This window comes from Prinia subflava, chromosome 29 (assembly GCF_021018805.1).
Source record: "Prinia subflava isolate CZ2003 ecotype Zambia chromosome 29, Cam_Psub_1.2, whole genome shotgun sequence".
NCBI lineage: Eukaryota > Metazoa > Chordata > Aves > Passeriformes > Cisticolidae > Prinia > Prinia subflava.
The window spans coordinates 1,363,284-1,381,180 of NC_086275.1; the positions used below are offsets into that span (position 1 = coordinate 1,363,284).

The 17,897-nt window shown below is 66.2% G+C and overlaps 1 protein-coding gene across 2 annotated transcripts; it reads left to right on the forward strand.

Moving 5' to 3' along the window:
- Positions 1–1,634: 1,634 nt before the first annotated feature.
- LZTS1 (leucine zipper tumor suppressor 1) lies at positions 1,635–17,212 on the forward strand. Of its 2 annotated transcripts, none has more exons than XM_063420095.1 (4): positions 1,635–1,764; positions 12,309–12,712; positions 13,219–14,043; positions 14,811–17,212. In XM_063420095.1, exons 2-4 carry the CDS (start codon positions 12,359–12,361, stop codon positions 15,468–15,470), a joined length of 1,839 nt encoding a protein of 612 aa, XP_063276165.1. In that variant the 5' UTR covers positions 1,635–1,764; positions 12,309–12,358; the 3' UTR covers positions 15,471–17,212. The 2 variants fall into 2 exon arrangements, with proteins under 2 accessions (XP_063276165.1, XP_063276164.1); XM_063420094.1 differs by lacking the exon at positions 1,635–1,764 and adding an exon at positions 2,235–2,391.
- Positions 17,213–17,897: the final 685 nt, after the last annotated feature.

The following is a 17,897-nucleotide window of genomic DNA, read 5'->3' on the forward strand; positions in this document are numbered from 1 at the left end:
TGCGGGAGCGCTGCTCAGCCCGGCGCAGGCACCGAGGGAGCCGCCAGGAAACGGCGCCCAAAAAAGGCAGGGGGTGGATCCCGTGTGCCGAGAGACAGCGCCACGAGTCACGGAAAGCACGGGAATCAGTCAGAAATCACAGAAATCACGGGAAATCACGGGAATCAGTCACAGAAATCAGTCACAGGAATCACAGAAATCACCCAGACCTCACCCCGGCTCCACCCCCCAGGACCGTCCCGCTCCTGTCAAACACGGGGGGCGGAGGGCGGGATTTGGGGTCACCCCTCCCGCCCCTTCCTGCGGTGATGGCTCCGCTCCCAGCGGGGCAGAGGAGCAAACCCCAGAGCTGAGCTCCGCCAGCCTGCCCGGGCTGCAGCTCCATCCGCGGGACACCATGATCCCAATCCCGTGGGACACCATGATCCCAATGCCGTGGGACACCGTGATCCCAATGCTGTGGGACACCATCCATGATCCCAATGCCGTGGGGTACCATGATCCCAATCCCACCCAGCAGCCCAGTGCGAGACTGGGTTAGACCCTGTTCCTGAGGCCTGGAGTCCTCTCGTTCCAAAAAATGGGGGATCCTGTGCTGGAATGGGGATCCTGTGCTGCACTGGGATCCTGTGCTGGAACGGGGATCCTGTGCTGCACTGGGATCCTGTGCTGGGACAGGGATCCTGTGTTGGGATCCTGAGCTGCACTGGGATCCTGTCCCGGCCCGGGCCATCCTCCCTCCCGCGTTCCGGCCGTGCCGTTCCGTGCCGGGACAGGCCCAGATGCGCCGCCGGCTGCCCGGAGGATTCCTGAGCGCTGCGTCAGCGCGGGCGGGAGAGCTGCGGGCAGGGAGAGCCCGGGCAGGTGAGGGGGGAGAGGCGAGCAGCCCCCCGGGCTCTGAGCAGGGACGGGAGGGAGGTGGGGAGGTCCCTGCGCCCCCAGCCTGGCCCCAGCCTGCCCGGGAGCCGCGGGCACGGCGCGGACACCGCAAAATGCCTCGGGCAGCAGCGGCAGGGCAGAGCTCACTGCGGGCAAGCACAGCCCGAGCGGGGCCCGGCCTGAACTGATCCGGCCGGGACGTTCAGGGCTCCCTTAGAGCGTCCCTCGCACTCCGACGAGCCCGGGAGGGGCCGGGCCCCCCCGGCCCAGCAGTCCCCAGCCCCACCGAGGGCGCTGCCGGTGCTCCGGGGCCCGGGGACCGTGTCCCTGTCGGTGCCACCGGTTCCGGCTGTGCTGTGCACACCCCAGGCCGGGATTTCTGCTCCAAGTGCTCGCTCCGGATCCAGCAGAACAGGAACTTCAGCCCGGACCTTCCCCGGCCGGGCGGGTGCCCCGCTCTGGCTGCTTCCCCCGGGCTCTGGGCTCCGATCCCGCGGAGCTTCCCAGGGCGCCGGCCCCAGCCCCAGCGCCGGGAGAGTCCAAATACACAAATTCACAAACGCACAAATGCACAAATCCACACATCCACAAATCCACACATCCACAAATGCACCTCTTCCCTCTCCCCTCTCCCGCAGTATCTGCCGCACAGCCAGCAGCAAACCTCGCTCTCTCCCGAGCCCCGGCCCAGAGGAGGGGCCGGGGGCGCAGAGGAGGGGCCGGGGGCCGGCGCACAAAGCCGGGGGCCGCGCCGGGGCGGGCCCGGTGCGCGGGCGCGGGGCCGAGGCTCCTCCTCCGCCGCCGCGCCGGGGATGCTGCGGCCGGGCCGGCTCCGGGAGCCCCGCGGAGCCCCGCGCCGCGCCGAGGAGCCAGCGGCCACCCGAGGTGGGCACGGGGGACACCGCGGGGACACCCGGGGGGCTCCGGGCAGGGACACGGAGGGGACGCGCGGGGGAAGCGCTGGCGGCACCGGGGGACGCTGCCAGGGGAGCTGCGGGGACGCTGACGGGACACCGGGGACACCGAGGGGACCCGGAGGGGCTGAGATGCGCGGTCGGGGCTCCCCACAGCGCGATGGCTTCGGGGTGACCCCCCCGCCGGGCACGGCGGCCCCGGGGATGCCCCGCACTGCCGCGGGGACGGGGCTCGGGGATCGGGGACGGGGCTCGGGCTCGGTCACAAAGGGCCGGGATCGGCCCGGGAGTGAGGCCGGACTCGGCCCCGTTCCCGGCTCCCTCCGCTCTCTGCCCGCCCGAGGCTCCCCCGGGGCTCAGCTCTGGCTTTTCGCTTCCCTCTGAAGTCTGGAAAACTTCTTTTCACACGGCAGCGAGAAAATTCTGCCTGTTCAGCACCTCGGTGCGGCTGCCTCGGGTTACAGAGCCCCGGGAAGAGGGGAAGGAAGGGAAGGAGCGGATGCCTTTGGTTTGTTGTCATCAGCTCGGAGCCATCCCGGGAAGGGGCTGCTGCTCCCGCAGGAATTCTCCGCCGCTGGAGCTGCGCGGGCAGGCCCGGGTGGGTGGGTGGGAGGGAGGGGATGAACAAACGCGGGGGCTGCGCCTGGCGCGGGGACCCGTGCGGGAAATGCCACCCGCACCTGGCTGCGGCAGCGCCGCTGGCGGGGCTCCGAGGGGCTGCCCTCGCTCCGAGCCCGGCTCTGCGGCCCGGGGAAGGCGTGGGAGGGAGGGCAGCGCTGCCCGGAGGCCGCGCAGCTCCCGCGGGGAGAGCCGGGGGTGGATCCCGCCTGGAAAAGCAGCGCTGGAGAGCGGCCACCGCTCACCCCCGGTGACACCGAGAGCTCGGGGACAGCTCTGCGCAGCCCGGGGCTCCGCGGGGGCACCGAGCACGGGGACAGGTCCTGGCATGCGACATTCCCGCACCGGCACGCGACATTCCCGTCCTGGCATGCGACATTCCCACCCCGGCTCGGCCACCCGAGCGTTCTTTGCACGGTGACATCTCTGGAGGGGCCGGACACGGCCTGGGCTGTCCCTGCTGTCCCTTCCCACGGCTCGGGCCCCCTCCCCTTGTGGCAGGAGGGTCCCACACCCAGAAGAGCCCCCGGGGTCGTGCGGGACCCCCCAGTGCTGATCCCTCCCCCCAGGGATGTGCCCCTGGCCCGGGTCCCGGCTGCAGGGGTGGCACAGCCGCGTCCCCGCTGTCCCTCCCGTTCTCCTGGGCCGTTTGGGATCGGTTTCCTGCTGTCCCCTTCTGCCACCACCCCCCGTGGCTGACCCGTCCGGCAGCGCCGAGCCCCGGGCACCCCCGGCCAGGGGGGGTTCTGTCCCTGCTGCTCTCCCCGTGCCCTTCTCCTCCCCAGCAGGGACCGGTGCTGGGCCCGTTTTTGGAGCAGGCCCGAGCGTTTCCAGGGGAGTTCCCATGGCTGCCCAAACCCCTCCCCAGAGCTCGTTTTCCTCACCGGAGGCTGCGGCGAGAGGAAAACGAGCAGGAAAAAAAAAACCAACACCAACCCTCCCCCGTTATCAACCGCGGCTCCAGACACGGATTCACCTTTCCCGGGAAGCTGCAGGGATCCCTGCCCAGCCCTGCCTCCCACGCCAGCCCCGGCCAGTGGCACATCTGTCCCTTGGAGTGTCCAGCTCACCCCTGTGCCCCAGCCAGAGGTGTCACACTCCGTCCCCTGTGCCCCAGCCAGGCTTTCCCAGTGTCACCCTCTGTACTCTGTGTCCCCAGCCAGGCTTTCCCAGTGTCACCCTCTGTACTCTGTGTCCCCAGCCAGGCTTTCCCAGTGTCACCCTCTGTCCCCTGCAGTGTCCAGCTCGCCCCTGTGTCCCAGCCAGGCTCTTCCCGGGGCTGCGGAGCCGCCCGGCCCGGGCCCGGTTAATCACCGGGGCCGTTAATGAGCGCCACAAAGACCTGCGAGTGCCAAACCCCCGCCACCGGCGCTGGGGGCAATTAACGTTGGGGGCAATTAACGTTGGGGGTCATTACCGGCAGCTGCAGGAGGGCGCTCGGCGACACAATCGCGGCCCCGGGGCTGCTCCCGCTGCGGAACCCCCGGCCCTGGCAGCCCCCGCCGTGCCCGGGCCCGGGCCAGCCCCCCCTGGACCGGCGGGGCCGCGGGCCCGGGCCGGGGCCGCTCGGTGCCACCCACCCGTGAGTCACCGCTCCCCGCCAGCAGCGCTGCCCAGCGGGGGGAGGCGAAGGCAGGCGAGGCTCAGGCAGCGGAACGAGAGCTCCAGAACAGCCCCGAGCCCCTGCAGAGCCCCCAGAGCCGCCCCGGCCCGGGGGCTGCCCGGGCCCGCCTCCCGTGTCAGGTGTGCGGGGCACAACGGGGACAAGGTGGCAGTGGAGGGGACAAGGGTCTGTCCAGGGAGCTGCCGCTGCTCCTGCACCTCCTGCTCCCTGCCCGGCCCCAGATCCCTCTGTTCCCCTCTCGGGAGGGCTCAGTGTGCAGTGGGCAGGCCCAGTCACGCTCAGGTGAGGCGCAGGTGAGGCGCAGGTGAGGCGCAGGTGAGGCATCCGCGGCACGCAGAGATGGCAGCTCAGAGCAGGGCCAGAGCAGGGCCCGGCCGAGGCTGGGGCACGAATCTGATCCTTGGGACCATCCCAAAAACCCCCGAGAGGCAGAGCCGAGCTGCAGGGCCCCTTCCCGGGCCACCGAGTCACCCGGGGCCACCGGCAGCGCTGCGTGGCCAAGTGTGAAACCGTAGTAGCACCGCAGCTATTCCGGGAAGTGCTGCTAAAGCGGCTGCGAAACTGCTGCTAAAACTGCTCCTAAAACTGCTCCTAACGCTGCTCCGGGAGCAGCCCGGCCTGGCAGAGCCGCGGCCGCGGCCCCGCACGGCCCCTGGCAGAGCCGTGGGACCCTCACCCCGCACGCTCAGGGAGAGCTCAGCCCCCACAGGAAACCTGGAGGGGTTTTTTATTTTCCCTGTCCCCCCTGAGCCCTGCCCGGCGTGTTTATAAATATTCCCGGCTCTTGGGAGGTCTCCAATCCACCCCCTGCCCTGATTTATTCGGTGTCCCGCGTTCGCCAGCTGCCCTCGGGGAGATTTATCCGAGAGCACCGGGTCAGGCGGAGCAGCGGGGAAGGAGCGAGGCCGCGGCTGCGAGCGGCGTTTCCATTCGGGATTAGTTAAAAATAGCAGGGAATGCACAAAGATCGGGCACGTGGCGCATTCCCTGCGCCGCTGCCGGGGCTGTGCTCGCTCCCTGCCCCGGGAGAAGCCCGTGCCAGCAGGGAGGCTCCGGGCGTTCCCGGATTTTCTTTTTCTTCCCGGGATTTGGGGAGCCGCATCCCGGGGAAGGGGCTGCTCTGGGATTCCTGCAGCAGAGAACCTGCGGCTCTGCCTCCCCCTGCAGCACTCCCAGCCAGACCTTCCTCCTCTGCCTCCTCTTCCTCACAGGCAGAACTTTTCCTGCTGAAATAATTACGGAATTGATATTCCCGTTGATCCCCTCGTGGCAGCAGCAGAAGGCAGCCCCTGCCAGAAGGACATTTTTAATTTATGGGAGAGCCTCGCCCCCCAAGCTCTGACCTGGGGAGAAGGGAGAACCCCCAAGGCCTGGGAGATGGGGGGATGCAGCCAGAGCTTCCTGGAGGAGGAGAGGCCTCCCAAGTGTCCCTGCTGCCACCCCGAGCGTTCCCTGGGGGTTCTCCCAGCTTTCCTGGATGCAGGGCTGTGGATTTAGGGGATTGGGGGATTTGGCTCCTTGCCCAAGCCAAGCCCCAAGGTCCCAGCTCGGGATCCAGGTTTGGATCTTTACCTGCCCCTTTTCCTCCTCCTGCTCCTCCCCAGTCCTGCCCTCAGCCCTCGGAACAATCCAGTGACATCTCCGCCAGCCACTGAGGGAAGAGCTCCTTGAAAGGTTAATTAAATATTCCCTGCAACTTCGATGCACATTTCCCCGTTGGGAGAGCTGCTCTCTTTGGCAGCCAGGCATTAAAGGGGTGGATTTCACCACGGGCCAAGCCTGCGAGAGAGAGGAAGAGCAAAACAGGAAGCCAGAACTGAATCTGCCTTTTTTTTCTTTTTTTTCTTTTTTTTCTTTTTTTCCTTTTTTTCCCCGTTCTGCTGCTGCTTTGGAGCGTTGGGATGGGATGTGACACTCTGGGAAGCAGGAGAGGAGCCGGGGGTGAGGAGACAGAGGCAGCAGATGCTCCTCACAGGAGGGCTGAGCTTGGCTCCTCATCAGCGAGCACTTTTCGCCTTTTCCCAGCTCTGAGCACCAGGCAGGGGCACAAAAATCCCCAAATTTAGACAATCTGGGGTGTAACTGGTGCCACAGACAGGGAGGGGCAGCCCAGGAGGAACCACAGCAGAGCCCAGCCCAGATCTGGGGTTCAGTTTGAGGAGGACCTTTAGGCCCTGCCTGGGAGAGGCTCTGGTTTTCCTCAGGCTGGGGATGGAGATTTGGGGCTTTCAGCTGCTGCCAGGGCCAGCTACTCCCCTCCTGTTTCTCGGGCAGTGCCCAGCCCTTGGCTTTAGGAAAAAGCCCCAAACCAGCCCAATTTCCGCCCCTGTCCCCCCTGTTCCCGTCCAGGCAGGAGGGAACAGCAGGGGTGGCTCCGTGCCCCTCTCGGTGCCCGTCTGAACCCAGCAAGGCCCAGCGAGAGCAGCCCAAATTTCCTTCATGGTGCCCAGAGACGGGCAGGGGGTGCCCAAAGCAGCCCTGAGAGGGGTGAGGGGACAGAGAGGGGACCCAGGCGGGCACCAGGAGCAGGGGGGACAGCACCAGGGGGGCACCAGGAGCAGGGGACAGTGCCAGGGGGACAGCGCCAGGGGGGCAGTGCCAGGAGGGCACCAGGAGCAGGGGGACAGCGCCAGGGGGACAGTGCCAGGGAGGCAGTGCCAGGGGGGCAGTGCCAGCCCTGCTGCTCCTGGCTGCTTCTCAGCCGCTCGGGGAGAGGGGGAGAGACAATAAAAGGCGCGGGGATTGCAAACACGGCCCCGTCTCCATGGCAGCCTGAGCACCGCTGCTAAATTTTGCCTGTGCACGGGGAGGATGCTGCTCCCCTCCGCGTGCCTGGGGGGTTGTGCAGCACAAAGAGCCTCGGCCCAGGCGTTTCCTGCAGCTTTTGGGGGTTTGGTGGATGGAGGGAGATGGGTTTGCTGCCCCTCAGCCCGGTTTTATCCATAATTCAGGGGATGGAGCCACGTGGAAGCTCAAAGCTGGCAGGAGAAGCATTTCAGGCTCCCTTCGAGTTACACGAAGTCCCTGCTATTTTTAGCCGGGCAGACAAAGCCTTTCCACAGGGCAGACCGCGGGGACAGAGTGCGGGAGGAGTGTGGGATGCCCGGCCTTGCCAGGCTCGGCACGGCACAGGCAGGAGCTCCGGGCTCCATCCCCGAGCCCCCCGGAGCCGGGCAGGAGCTCCCGGATCCATCCCCGAGCCCCCCGGAGCCAGGCAGGAGCTCCAGGATCCATCCCCGAGCCCCCCGGATCCGGGCAGGAGCCCCGGGATCCATCCCCAAGCCGCCCGGAGCCGGGCAGGAGTCCCAGGATCCATCCCCGAGCCGCCCGGAGCTCCCAGCCCGGCAGATTGCGCGGGCAGGGTCGGGAACAGCAGCGTGAGCAGGGCCCTGGCGGCTCCCGAGTGAAAGCCGAGCTCAGCTGTCACCACCCCGGCACCACCTGCCAGCCCCAGACGGCTCCCAAAATATCGCAGCCCGAGCGGGGGGGGGCGGGCAGGAGGGGCCGCCCCTCACCTGCAGCTCTGGTCCCCTCGGGGACCCGCTGGCACCCACAGCCTCTCAAACTGTCCCCCAGATTTGGTGCCGTGGCTGTTCCCCGCGGGCCGAGGGTGCCTGGCACGGGAGGGGCGTGAATTCACTGCCCGGGCTGGGTGAATTCTCCCCGGGCTGGGTGAATTCAGTGCCCGGGCTGGGTGAATTCATTCCCCGGGCTGGGTGAATTCACTGCCCGGGCTGGGTGAATTCACTCCCCGGGCTGGGTGAATTTATCCCCCAGGTTCGGTGAATTCTCCCCGGGCTGGACGCAGTGTCACCGCCACCCTTCAGGTGTCCCCGAGCAGCCAGCGGCATTTCTGCGCTGCCAATTAGCCGGGCTCTAATTGCCGTCTCAGTCGCTCATTAGCGCGAAAAGCCAGATGCTGGGAGGAATTACGGGAGCTGAAAGGATCTTGCTCTCCGCCCCAGGAATATTTAACGGTGTCTCACACGCGTTCCCTTTGTACCCAGCGTGGCTGACGCGGCTCGTGTGGGTGCTCCGTGAATCACCGCGCTCCCGAAGCCCGGCGGCAGCACCGGGACCGGGGCCGGGCAGCTCGGGGGGCACAGGGGGGTCCGGCTCGTGGTGGGGCCGGGGCTGCGAGCTGGGGGGGCCTGGGGTGGATTTAACCCAAAAAAGAGCGAGGAGGAACTCGGGTTCTGCTCTGTGGGCAGGGCACAGGCAGGGCTGGGGGTTCATTCACACAAATGTTGGTGTCAGGAGGAGGGGAAGGGGCTGGAGGTGGGAGGAACAGGAATCCCCGAGCCCCTGGGGCATTCCCGGCTGCCCTGAACCCAGGAGGGAGCGTCCAGCCCATGGAGCCAGAGGGGAGCAGCCCCTGCCCGGGGTCAGGAGGAGCCGGGGCTGTTCCCAGCCCAGCTCCCCAAAATGCAGCGATTTTCTGGGCTCTGGAGCTCTCCGCAGCTGCGTGGGGAGAAGTCGGGGGGTTTGGGCCGCAGAAACCCCTCCTGGCTCGGGGTTGGGCCCCAGAAACCCCTCCTGGCTCGGGGCACACGCAGGGTCAGCTCCAGCGCTGGCCTGGGAGCAGCAGATTCCCGAACAGATTTTGGGGACTCCGTTCCGAGGCCGGCCGGGCTGGCAGGCAGGAGGAGACGGAGCAAGGGAGGTTCAGGTCATCACTCACGATCTGGGGGCATTGCAGAGGGTTAATCACAGAATCACAGAGTGTCCTGGGCTGGGAGGGACCCGCGGGGATCAGAGCCCCTCCCCTGGCCCTGCACGGACCCCCGATAATCTCATCCCTGGGGCTCCGGCAGCCTCGGGGCCCCCCTGGGCAGAGCCCAGCACCCTCCGGGGACAGAACCTTCCCCAGTGCCATTCCCAGCCCTCTCCTCACGCCTGGCTCTCCCCAGGGCTGCGATCCCTGCAGGATCCCTGCAGGATCCCTGCAGGATCCCGGGGGATCCCGCAGCTGCTGGAGCCTCCCAGCGCTTGTGTCACTCGCACGTCCCCGGGGGGCTGCGAGGCAGAGGGGAGAGGAGCAGATCCCTTCCCCAGGCCGGGATTTGCTGGGCTGAGGCCGCAGGGAGCGAACGGGAGGCTCTGCTGGGGAGTCACGGGACGCTGCTGACACCGGGTTGAGCAATCGTCCCCGGGCAGGGCCGGGAGCCTCCCCCCGCTCGGCCCCGGGGCAGCGCGGCCCTTCCCCAGCCCCGGAGCCGGGCTGTGAATCACCGGGAGCCGCAGAAACCCCTCCCGCCGTGCCCCAGCGCAGCTCGGAGCCCCGGCCCTGTCCCGGTCCCCCCGGGGTTGCTCTCCCCGGCCCGGCCCCGGTCCCCCCGGGGATGCTCTCGCCGGCCCAGGGGTGCTCTCCCCGGCCTTGCCCCGGTTCCCCCGGGGTTGCTTTCCCCGCCCGCCCGGCGCGGCGCTCGCTGGCACAGCCCGGGCGGGACCCGCGTCCCGATCGCTCCTCGGGTGCCCGCGGCTCCTTCCCGAAGCCGCTGCTGAATTCAGCGATCGTTTCTGCCCTTCCCAGCAGGAGCAAGGGTGACACAAGTGACCCTGACCCGAACCACCCTCCCGCAGGACCCGGTGCCGCCGCTGCGATGCAAATTGCCTTTTAAATTTTTTTTTTGGGCCTTCTTTTTTTTTTCTATTGAGCGGTCTCACCTTCCCCGCAGGCCTGCAGGGATGCCCAGCTGGCAGGGGACAGTGGCAGTGCCACCCTGGCACGGAGCCCACCCGGCCCCGCCACCGCGGGCTCCCCCGGCGGGCGGCGGGCGCGGATTGTCCCGGTGCTCGCTGGCACGGCGCGGAGTGTGATGGACTCCCGCGCCCTTCGAGTGCCTGGAACGTGTAATCGAGGCGGGTTATTCTTCTCGACGAGTGTCCCCCTCCCCGGCTGATGGCAGAGCGGGGCGGGACGCACGGGGAGCGCTTTGTGCTCCATTCACGCCGGCCCGCGGTCAAAGCGGCCCTGAATGAGCCGGGACAATGAGCGGCAGTGAATGAAGGGCTCGTTGTGGGGCCCCGAGGCACAAAGGAGCACCGAGAGCCGGCGCCTGCCCGGGTTGGGGCTGAATCCAGCCCCGGCAGCGCCGGGAGGGGCTCGGGCACGGGCTGGGGGCTCGGTGCGCTGCGCCCGGGGCTCTGCGGGCCCTGGGGGCTGCTCTTTGTTCGGGGAGCAAAAAGAGCAGGGTTTGGAGAGGAAAACCGGCAGGGTTTGGAGACTTAAAGAGCAGGGTTTGAGGAGCAAAAAGAGCAGGGTTTGGGGAGTAAAAGGAACAGGGTTTGGAGGGCAAAAAGAGCAGGTTTTGGAGGGGGAAACAGGCAGGGTTTGGAGAGGAAAACCGGCAGGGTCTGAGGAGCAAAAGGAGCAGAGTTTGGAGAGCCTGGCCCAGGAGGATGCGGGGAGAGCAGCAGGAGCTGGAGCAGAGCCGGGCAGGCACTCACAGAGCCCAGGGCGGCTTTGTCTCCTCAGCCCGGGGGGTTCAGCAGCGTTTGGGGTCCTGGGGGCTCAGGCCGGGTTTGGTGCAGCTCCCAAGCCCAGCTCAGTGCGGATGCTGCACTCAGAGCTCTGCACTGAGCCGAGGTAGCGCTTTTCACCATGGAGATGCCCGGTTTCCCCCCAGGGCCGCATTCCCGCTGTCCCCAAACTCAGTGGGACAGGGCCACAGCCCCTGGCAGCGCTCGGGGGAAGGGGAAGGAGGCTGAGCCCCGAGCCGGGCTCTCGGCAGCTGCTCTGCCTTCTCCGTGCGCCTCCCAACAAACACCTAAATGTGTGGGAGCATCTGCACGGCGAGGATGAATAATAAATAATCCAGGAGGGAGAAGGAGTGGGCGAGAGCTCGGGGGGGAAGGAGGAGGAAGCGCTGGCATTCCAGAGGGGAGGAGGGGGGAGAACAGGACCGGCAGGAGGGAGCAGAGCAGCACCCCGAGGCCCGGGAGGAACTGAGGGCTCCTGACCGGCCCGGGGAGGCGCGGGGGAGCTGCGGTGGGGAAGGGGAAGAGCTGAGGGGGTGAGGTGGAATCGGTGCCGCCCGCGGGGGAAGGAGGCGCCGGGCGGGCGAGCGGCTCCCACGTGCGGGGCGGGCACGGCTGCCAGCAGGAGATGCCGCTCACAAGCCCGAGTGGGTGAATCCACGTGTTCTCCCCCGATCCCGTGGGCTCTGCCCCTGTTGCTGGCGGGGAGCTGCCCCCAGGACCCCCCACGCTCCCCCCAGGGGCTGCCCCGGTGATCCCCCGGGAGCTGTGACCGTCCCGGGAGCAGCGGGAGCCGAGAGGGGAAAGAGGAGAGGGAAAAGAGAGGAGTGGGAAAAGAGAGGAGTGGGAAAAGAGAGGAGTGGGTGAAGAGAAATGGGAAAATGAGAACTGACTCTGGGACTGAGGATGGGGCAGGGAGGAGGCCCCGGCACAGCGTTCCTGCACCCCTGCACCCCTCCAGGCCTCTCCCACCCCCATTTTAACCCCCAGATTCCTGCTTGGACCGCGGGAACTCGGTCTGGGGAGCTCTGGAGAGGGCTGGAGCGCCCCGCGGGAGCTCTGAGCTGCTCCAGGCACAGCACAGAGCAGGATCCGGCTCGTTCTACCGACGTGCCCTCCCCCTTCTCCCAGCTCGGCCCTAATTACCGAGGTGGATCCGCATCCCCATCAGAGCCAAGTGGCGGAGGCCACCAGGGGCCGGGGTTTATTTTATTTTATTTTATTTTATTTTATTTTATTTTATTTTATTTTATTTTATTTTATTTTATTTTATTTTATTTTATTTTATTTTATTTTATTTTATTTTATTTTATTTTATTTTATTTTATTTTATTTTATTTTATTTCTGTTTTCCCCCTCCCAACGAAGCGGGTGAGCAGAGCGCCCCGACCGCGGCACTCACAGCGCCTCTCATCCCCTCGAGTGCCCAGAGCCATTAACGCTAATTAAGCCTCGCGGAGCCCCTTTGCAGGCGGGTTAAGAGAAGCGCTGGGAGGAAGAAGCTTTCTTGAGAGATTTTCCCTCGGGGAAAAAAGTCAGCAGCTGCCAGCAGGCTGAGACCTCTGAGCCCCAGAAACATCAGCCCCACAGCAGCCCGGTGCCACCGCTCGGTTCTGGAAGCCTCTCCCACGGCCTCAGGTGGAAGAGGCTTCTGAAATGGAGGGATTGCTTGAGGGTCAGGGCCTGTTAGAACAGAGAGCCTGAAAATCTCAGCCCCCAAACCCCCAAACCCGAGCTCTGCCACCACCCGCGGGTGGCTCCTCCGTGCTGACCCCGTGTCCCCGTGTCCGCAGGCTCGGCGCCCCCGGCCGCCCCGAGGGCTCTGCTATGATCCGGGAGCAGCATGGGCAGCGTCAGCAGCCTCATCTCGGGCCACAGCTTCCACAGCAAGCACTGCCGCGCCTCGCAGTACCGGCTCCGCAAATCCTCGCACCTCAAGAAGCTCAACCGCTACTCGGACGGGCTGCTGCGCTTCGGCTTCTCGCAGGACCCGGGCCACAAGGCCGGCTCCAAGAGCAGCAAAAATGAAGATTTCTTTTACATCAAGGTCAGCCAGAAGGCGCACGGCTCGCAGCAGCGGCCGGACTACACCGCCCTGGGGGGCGGCGAGCTGGGCGCGCCCGCCGGGACCAGCGGGCTGGACTTCGGCACGCCCACGCCGCAGAAGCTGATGCCCTTCCCCGGCCAGCTGGAAGTGGTGAGTGAGGGGGAAAAGCGGCTCTGGCAGTGGGGGGATGTCCTGTCTGTCCCCAAAGTTCCCTGCAGGTCCCGCCACGGGGCTGTGAGGCAGATCAGGGGAAACAGGGGCAGCCGGGGGCCTCTGCCACCCTCTGCTCTTGGGAGGTTGGATCCTTTCATTCCCAAAGCAGTTTTAGCCAGCAGCATCCCCCTGAGCATCCCCCTGAGCATCCCCCGAGCATCCCCCTAAGCATCCCCTGAGCATCCCCCGAGCATCCCCCAAGCATCCCCCGAGCATCCCCTGAGCATCCCCCGAGCATCCCCTGAGCATCCCCCGAGCATCCCCCGAGCATCCCCCAAACATCCTCTGAGCATCCCCTGAGCATCCCCCGAGCATCCCCTGAGCCCTCAGGGGCCACGGGCGCTGTCCCACCGCGGGGGTGCCGTCCCGGGGGGCGGAGGGGGTGTGAGGGCACCGAGGATCGGCTCGGGTGGGCGCTGACGGGCTCTGCTCTCCCCTGGCAGGCCGGGGAGAAGCCGCTGCCTCGCCCCACGGCCTTCAAGCCGGTGCTGCCGCGCTCCGGGGCCATCCTGCACCCGTCCCCCGAGGCCGGGGGGCCCCTGGGCCCGCAGCTGCACCCCCCGGAGAAGGGCAAGGAGCAGGAGCTGCGGCCGCTGCCGTGCTCGGGGGGCCTCTCCGACTCCGGCCGCAACTCCATGTCCAGCCTGCCCACGCACAGCACCAGCAGCAGCTACCAGCTGGAGCCCCTGGTCACCCCCATGGGCCCCCTGAGCCGCTTCGGGGGCTCTGCCCACAACATCCTGCAGTGCGCCGTCATCCAGGACAGCAACATGATGAGCCTCAAGGCCATGTCCTTCTCCGACGGCGGCAACAAGATCCTGAACCCCGGCAAGGCCCCCCAGCACCACCACCCCGGCGAGAAGAGCGCCTGTGTGCGCTCGCCCCTCGCCACCGACGACTGCACCGTGCAGGAGCTGGAGCAGAAGCTGCTGGAGAGGGAGGGGGAGCTGCAGGAGCTGCAGTCAAGCTTCGAGGAGAAGGAGATCAGCTCCTGCCAGGCCTACGAGGAGAAGCAGCGGCGCTGCAAGGAGGAGCTGGAGGGGCTGAAGCAGAAGTGCAACAGCAAGCTGAAGCAGACCTCGCAGAAAACGCAGCGGACGCAGCAGGTGCTGCACCTGCAGGTGTTCCAGCTGCAGCAGGAGAAGCAGCAGCTGCGGGAGGAGCTGGAGAAGCTCATGAAGGAGCAGAACCTGCTGGAGACCAAGCTGAGGTCCTACGAGAAGGAGAAGACCAGCTTCGCCCCGGCGCTGGAGGAGACGCAGTGGGAGGTGAGGGGCACAGGGGGGAGGGTTCCAAAGCCCCCAGCCCTTCCCATCTCCCTGCACCCAGCAGGGGCGTCCCAGGCTGTAGGAGATGGGTGTGGAATCCCAGGAGACCCCCAGGCTGTAGGAGATGGGTGTGGAATCCCAGGAGACCCCCAGGCTGTAGGAGGTGGATGTGGAATCCCAGGAGACCCCCAGGCTGTAGGAGGTGGATGTGGAATCCCAGGAGACCCCCAGGCTGTAGGAGATGGATGTGGAATCCCAGGAGACCCCCAGGCTGTAGGAGATGGGTGTGGAATCCCCGCAGAGCCCCAGGCTGTGCCCAGGGGAGCTGGGCTGAGGCTCTCCCTGCCCCTCTGAACCCTTCCCCTCACCCAGGGAACAGCACAGCACAAAACCCCTCAGGCACTGAAATAACTCCGCATTCCCGGCCCCCAGCTCGGGCTTTTGCTGCCCCACAGGAGCAGTAAAGCTGCCTTCCCACAAGGAAATAGGAACTGCTCGGGCTGGCCTTGGCTGTTTGTTAGGGAGTAGTAAAACCTTCCGCTCAATGCTTAATTTGCTCACTCCCTGGAATGGCTGAGCAAACACCGTTAATCTGCTGGAAATTCCAACACGAGGTATTAGTAATGTTAACTATAAATAATTCTAATTAAATCAGCAATAGATACTCGTGAATCAGTTAAATTCGGGGTCTCCACGTGCCCCAGCTGTGCCCAGCTCACACGGGGTGCCCCCTGTCCAGCCCTAACCCGGGCGTTCACTCCCCCCAGGTGTGCCAGAAATCCGGGGAGATCTCCCTGCTGAAGCAGCAGCTGAAGGAGTCGCAGACCGAGCTCACCACCAAGACCACGGAGATCCTGAGCCTGAAGGCGCAGCTGAAGGAGCTGAGGCTGAAGATGGAGGGGCTGGAGGTGAAGGCGCAGGAGCTGGAGGTGTCGCTGCGCACCAAGGCCATGGAGCTGGAGGTGTGCGAGAACGAGCTGCAGCGCAAGAAGAATGAGTCGGAGCTGCTGCGGGAGAAGGTGAACCTGCTGGAGCAGGAGATCCTGGAGCTGCGCTCCGAGCTGGCCGCGCTGCGGGAGCAGCTCAGCGAGGCCCGCCAGGGGCCCCGGCCGGGCGGGGACGATGCCCAGGCCCTGCAGGGGCAGCTGGAGCGGCTGCGGGCAGAGCTGAAGGCCGAGCGTGACAACAACGAGCAGATGAGCTGCAGCTTCCAGCACGAGCGGCAGACGTGGAAGGAGGAGAAGGAGAAGGTGATCCACTACCAGAAGCAGCTGCAGCAGAGCTACCTGCACATGTACAAGAGGAACCAGAGCCTGGAGAAGATGCTGCAGCAGCTGGCGGCGGGCGAGGATGGCAAGGAGCCCATCGAGCTGGAGATCCCCGGCGCCGACGTCCCCTACGAGGACATCATCGCCACCGAGATCTGAGCCAGATCTGAGCTGAGATCTGACCCAGGATCTGAGCCAGATCTGAGCCGGGATCTGAGCCAGGATCTGAGCCAGGATCTGAGCCAGATCTGCACTGAAATCTGAGCTGAGATCTGAGCCGAGATTTGCACCCAGATCTGTGCTGAGATCTGAGCCAGATCTGAGCCGAGATCTGAGCCGAGATCTGAGCCGGGATCTGCACTGAGATCTGAGCCAGGATCTAAGCTGAGATCTGAGCCCAGATCTGCTCGACATCTCCACCGCCGGCCCCTCCTCGCAGCCCGGGAGAGCCCCGGGCCCCCTGTACAGCCGAGCTGAGCCGTGTCCCCCCGTCCCTGCGCCGCCCGTCGTGTTCCAGAGGTGACCAAGCCACTCGTGCCAATGGTGACGTGCCCGCAGCTCCCCTGCCCCGACACCGCCCCCTCTGCCCCGGGGACCAGGGCTCCAGGGAATTCCCTGCCATCCGTGCCCAGGGGATGCTCCGTGCCAGGCTCGGGGGAGCCCGGCCTGGCACAGCCCCAGAGATGGCACAGCACAGTCCTGCCACTGATGGTGACAGGAATCTGTCCCAGTGTGTGCCCAGCCCCGGGGGTGGCACAGCCCCGGGGATGGCACAGCCCCAGGGGTGGCACAGCACAGTCCTGCCGACTGCCTGTGACAGGAATCTGCCCCAGCGCCCTGGAGGAAGCTCCCACTCCTCCTCCTCACCCTCCGTCGGCGCCACTCCCAGCGCCGTGGGAGCACAGAGCCACCTCCTGCCACTGCCACATGCCCCCTGCCAGCCCCTGCGGGCCTCAGGAAGGTCCCACCCGCACACAGCCCCAGCCCCAACCCCGGAATCCCCGCTCAGTCCGAGCACAGCCCACCCTGCACTGCACCCACAGCACTCCCAGCCCTCCCTGCCCGCCATTCCCAGCTCTCACGGACAAGGACTCCGTCCCTTTTCCCGGATCCGAGGATTCACAGGAACGTCCCCGCCACGGCCTGACCAAGGGCGGGGTTTGTGTTCACCCCACGGCCTCGCACTCGCTGGGGCTGTCCCCCCCGGGACCCCCGGCTGCCTTATCTCCTCCCGGGCCCGGATCCCGCGGGATCCGCCAAGGGAAGCTGGAGAGGACACCCAAAACAGCCACTTCCACCTTAATCTCTACCCCAGCTCTTAAAACATCCTCCTGCCACCGGCGAGTGGCTCCACGGATGATGAGGTGGCGCTGCTGGTGACCCTCGTGTCCCCCTGGCTGGGGAGGGAACCAGCAGGGCCCGGTTTGTGGGGTGGGGGCTCCAGCCCGCGCCCCCCGTGCCAGTGCAATGAGAATTTTGCTGCAATTCTTGACCCACTGCCCCATTCCAGGGCTCACAGAGGGGGTTCTTGCACAATCCCAACGCCGCCAATTCGGCCAAGGGCTCCAAGCTGTGCAAAATTCCGCGTCCCTCGCGCCATTCCAGCCCGGAAAGGGGCACACAGGAACCAGTCTGTGCCTTCTGTGCCCGGCCCTGAGCACCCCAAACCACTGCCCCAGGGCTCCTGGCTGGGCCTGGCACTGCCCAGCTGGGCCTGGCACTGCCCAGGCACTCCTGGAATTGCCTAATCTGTCCTGGCGCTGCCGAGCCTGTCCTGGTACTGCCCAACCACTCCTGGTACTGCCCAACCACTCCTGGCACTGCCCAGCTGAACCTGGCACTGCCCAGCTCCTGGCATTGCCCAGCTGAACCTGGCACTGCCCAGCCTGTCCTGGCACTGCCCAGCCACTCCTGGCACTGCCTAATCTGTCCTGGCACTGCCCAGCTCCTGGCATTGCCCAGCTGAACCTGGCACTGCCCAGCCTGTCCTGGCACTGCCCAGCCGATCCCCACCCTCGCCCCACCGGTAAAAGCCGCGCTCCGGTTCCCGCGGGCGCAGCCGGGGCCGAGCCCCGCCCGGCCCTGCCCGGCCCCGCCCGGCCCCGCCGCAGGACCGGGGCCGGCGGGGACCTCGGGCATCCCCAGGGCACAGCCCCGGCCCGGGCGGGCGAGCAGAGCCCTTCCCGAGCTCGCCCCAGCGCGGCCATCCCCGCTGCCGCTGCCCCGGCGGCGCCGTCCCTGTCCCCAGGCGTGTCCCCAGGCGTGTCCCCAGGCGTGTCCCCAGCGTGTCCCCAGCTCTGTGGTGTGACCTCCAGAGGCCTCCGTGCTGCCTTCGCACAGCTCCGCTCCGTGTGCTGCCGCATTCCGGCTGCGTGCTCCGCCTGGGAGCCCCAGCCCCGACAGAGAATTATTTTTCTGCAGGTTTTCTCTTTTTTTGTCGTTTTTTTTGTATGTTCTTTCTGGTGACTGATGTAAACTACTGGTTAATTTTATGTTTTTATTTATAAATAAATTTTTTAAAACTTCCCCAGCCTCTCTCGGGTGCTCGGCGGCGTTCCGGGGATTTTCCAGCCCCCCGAATTTATC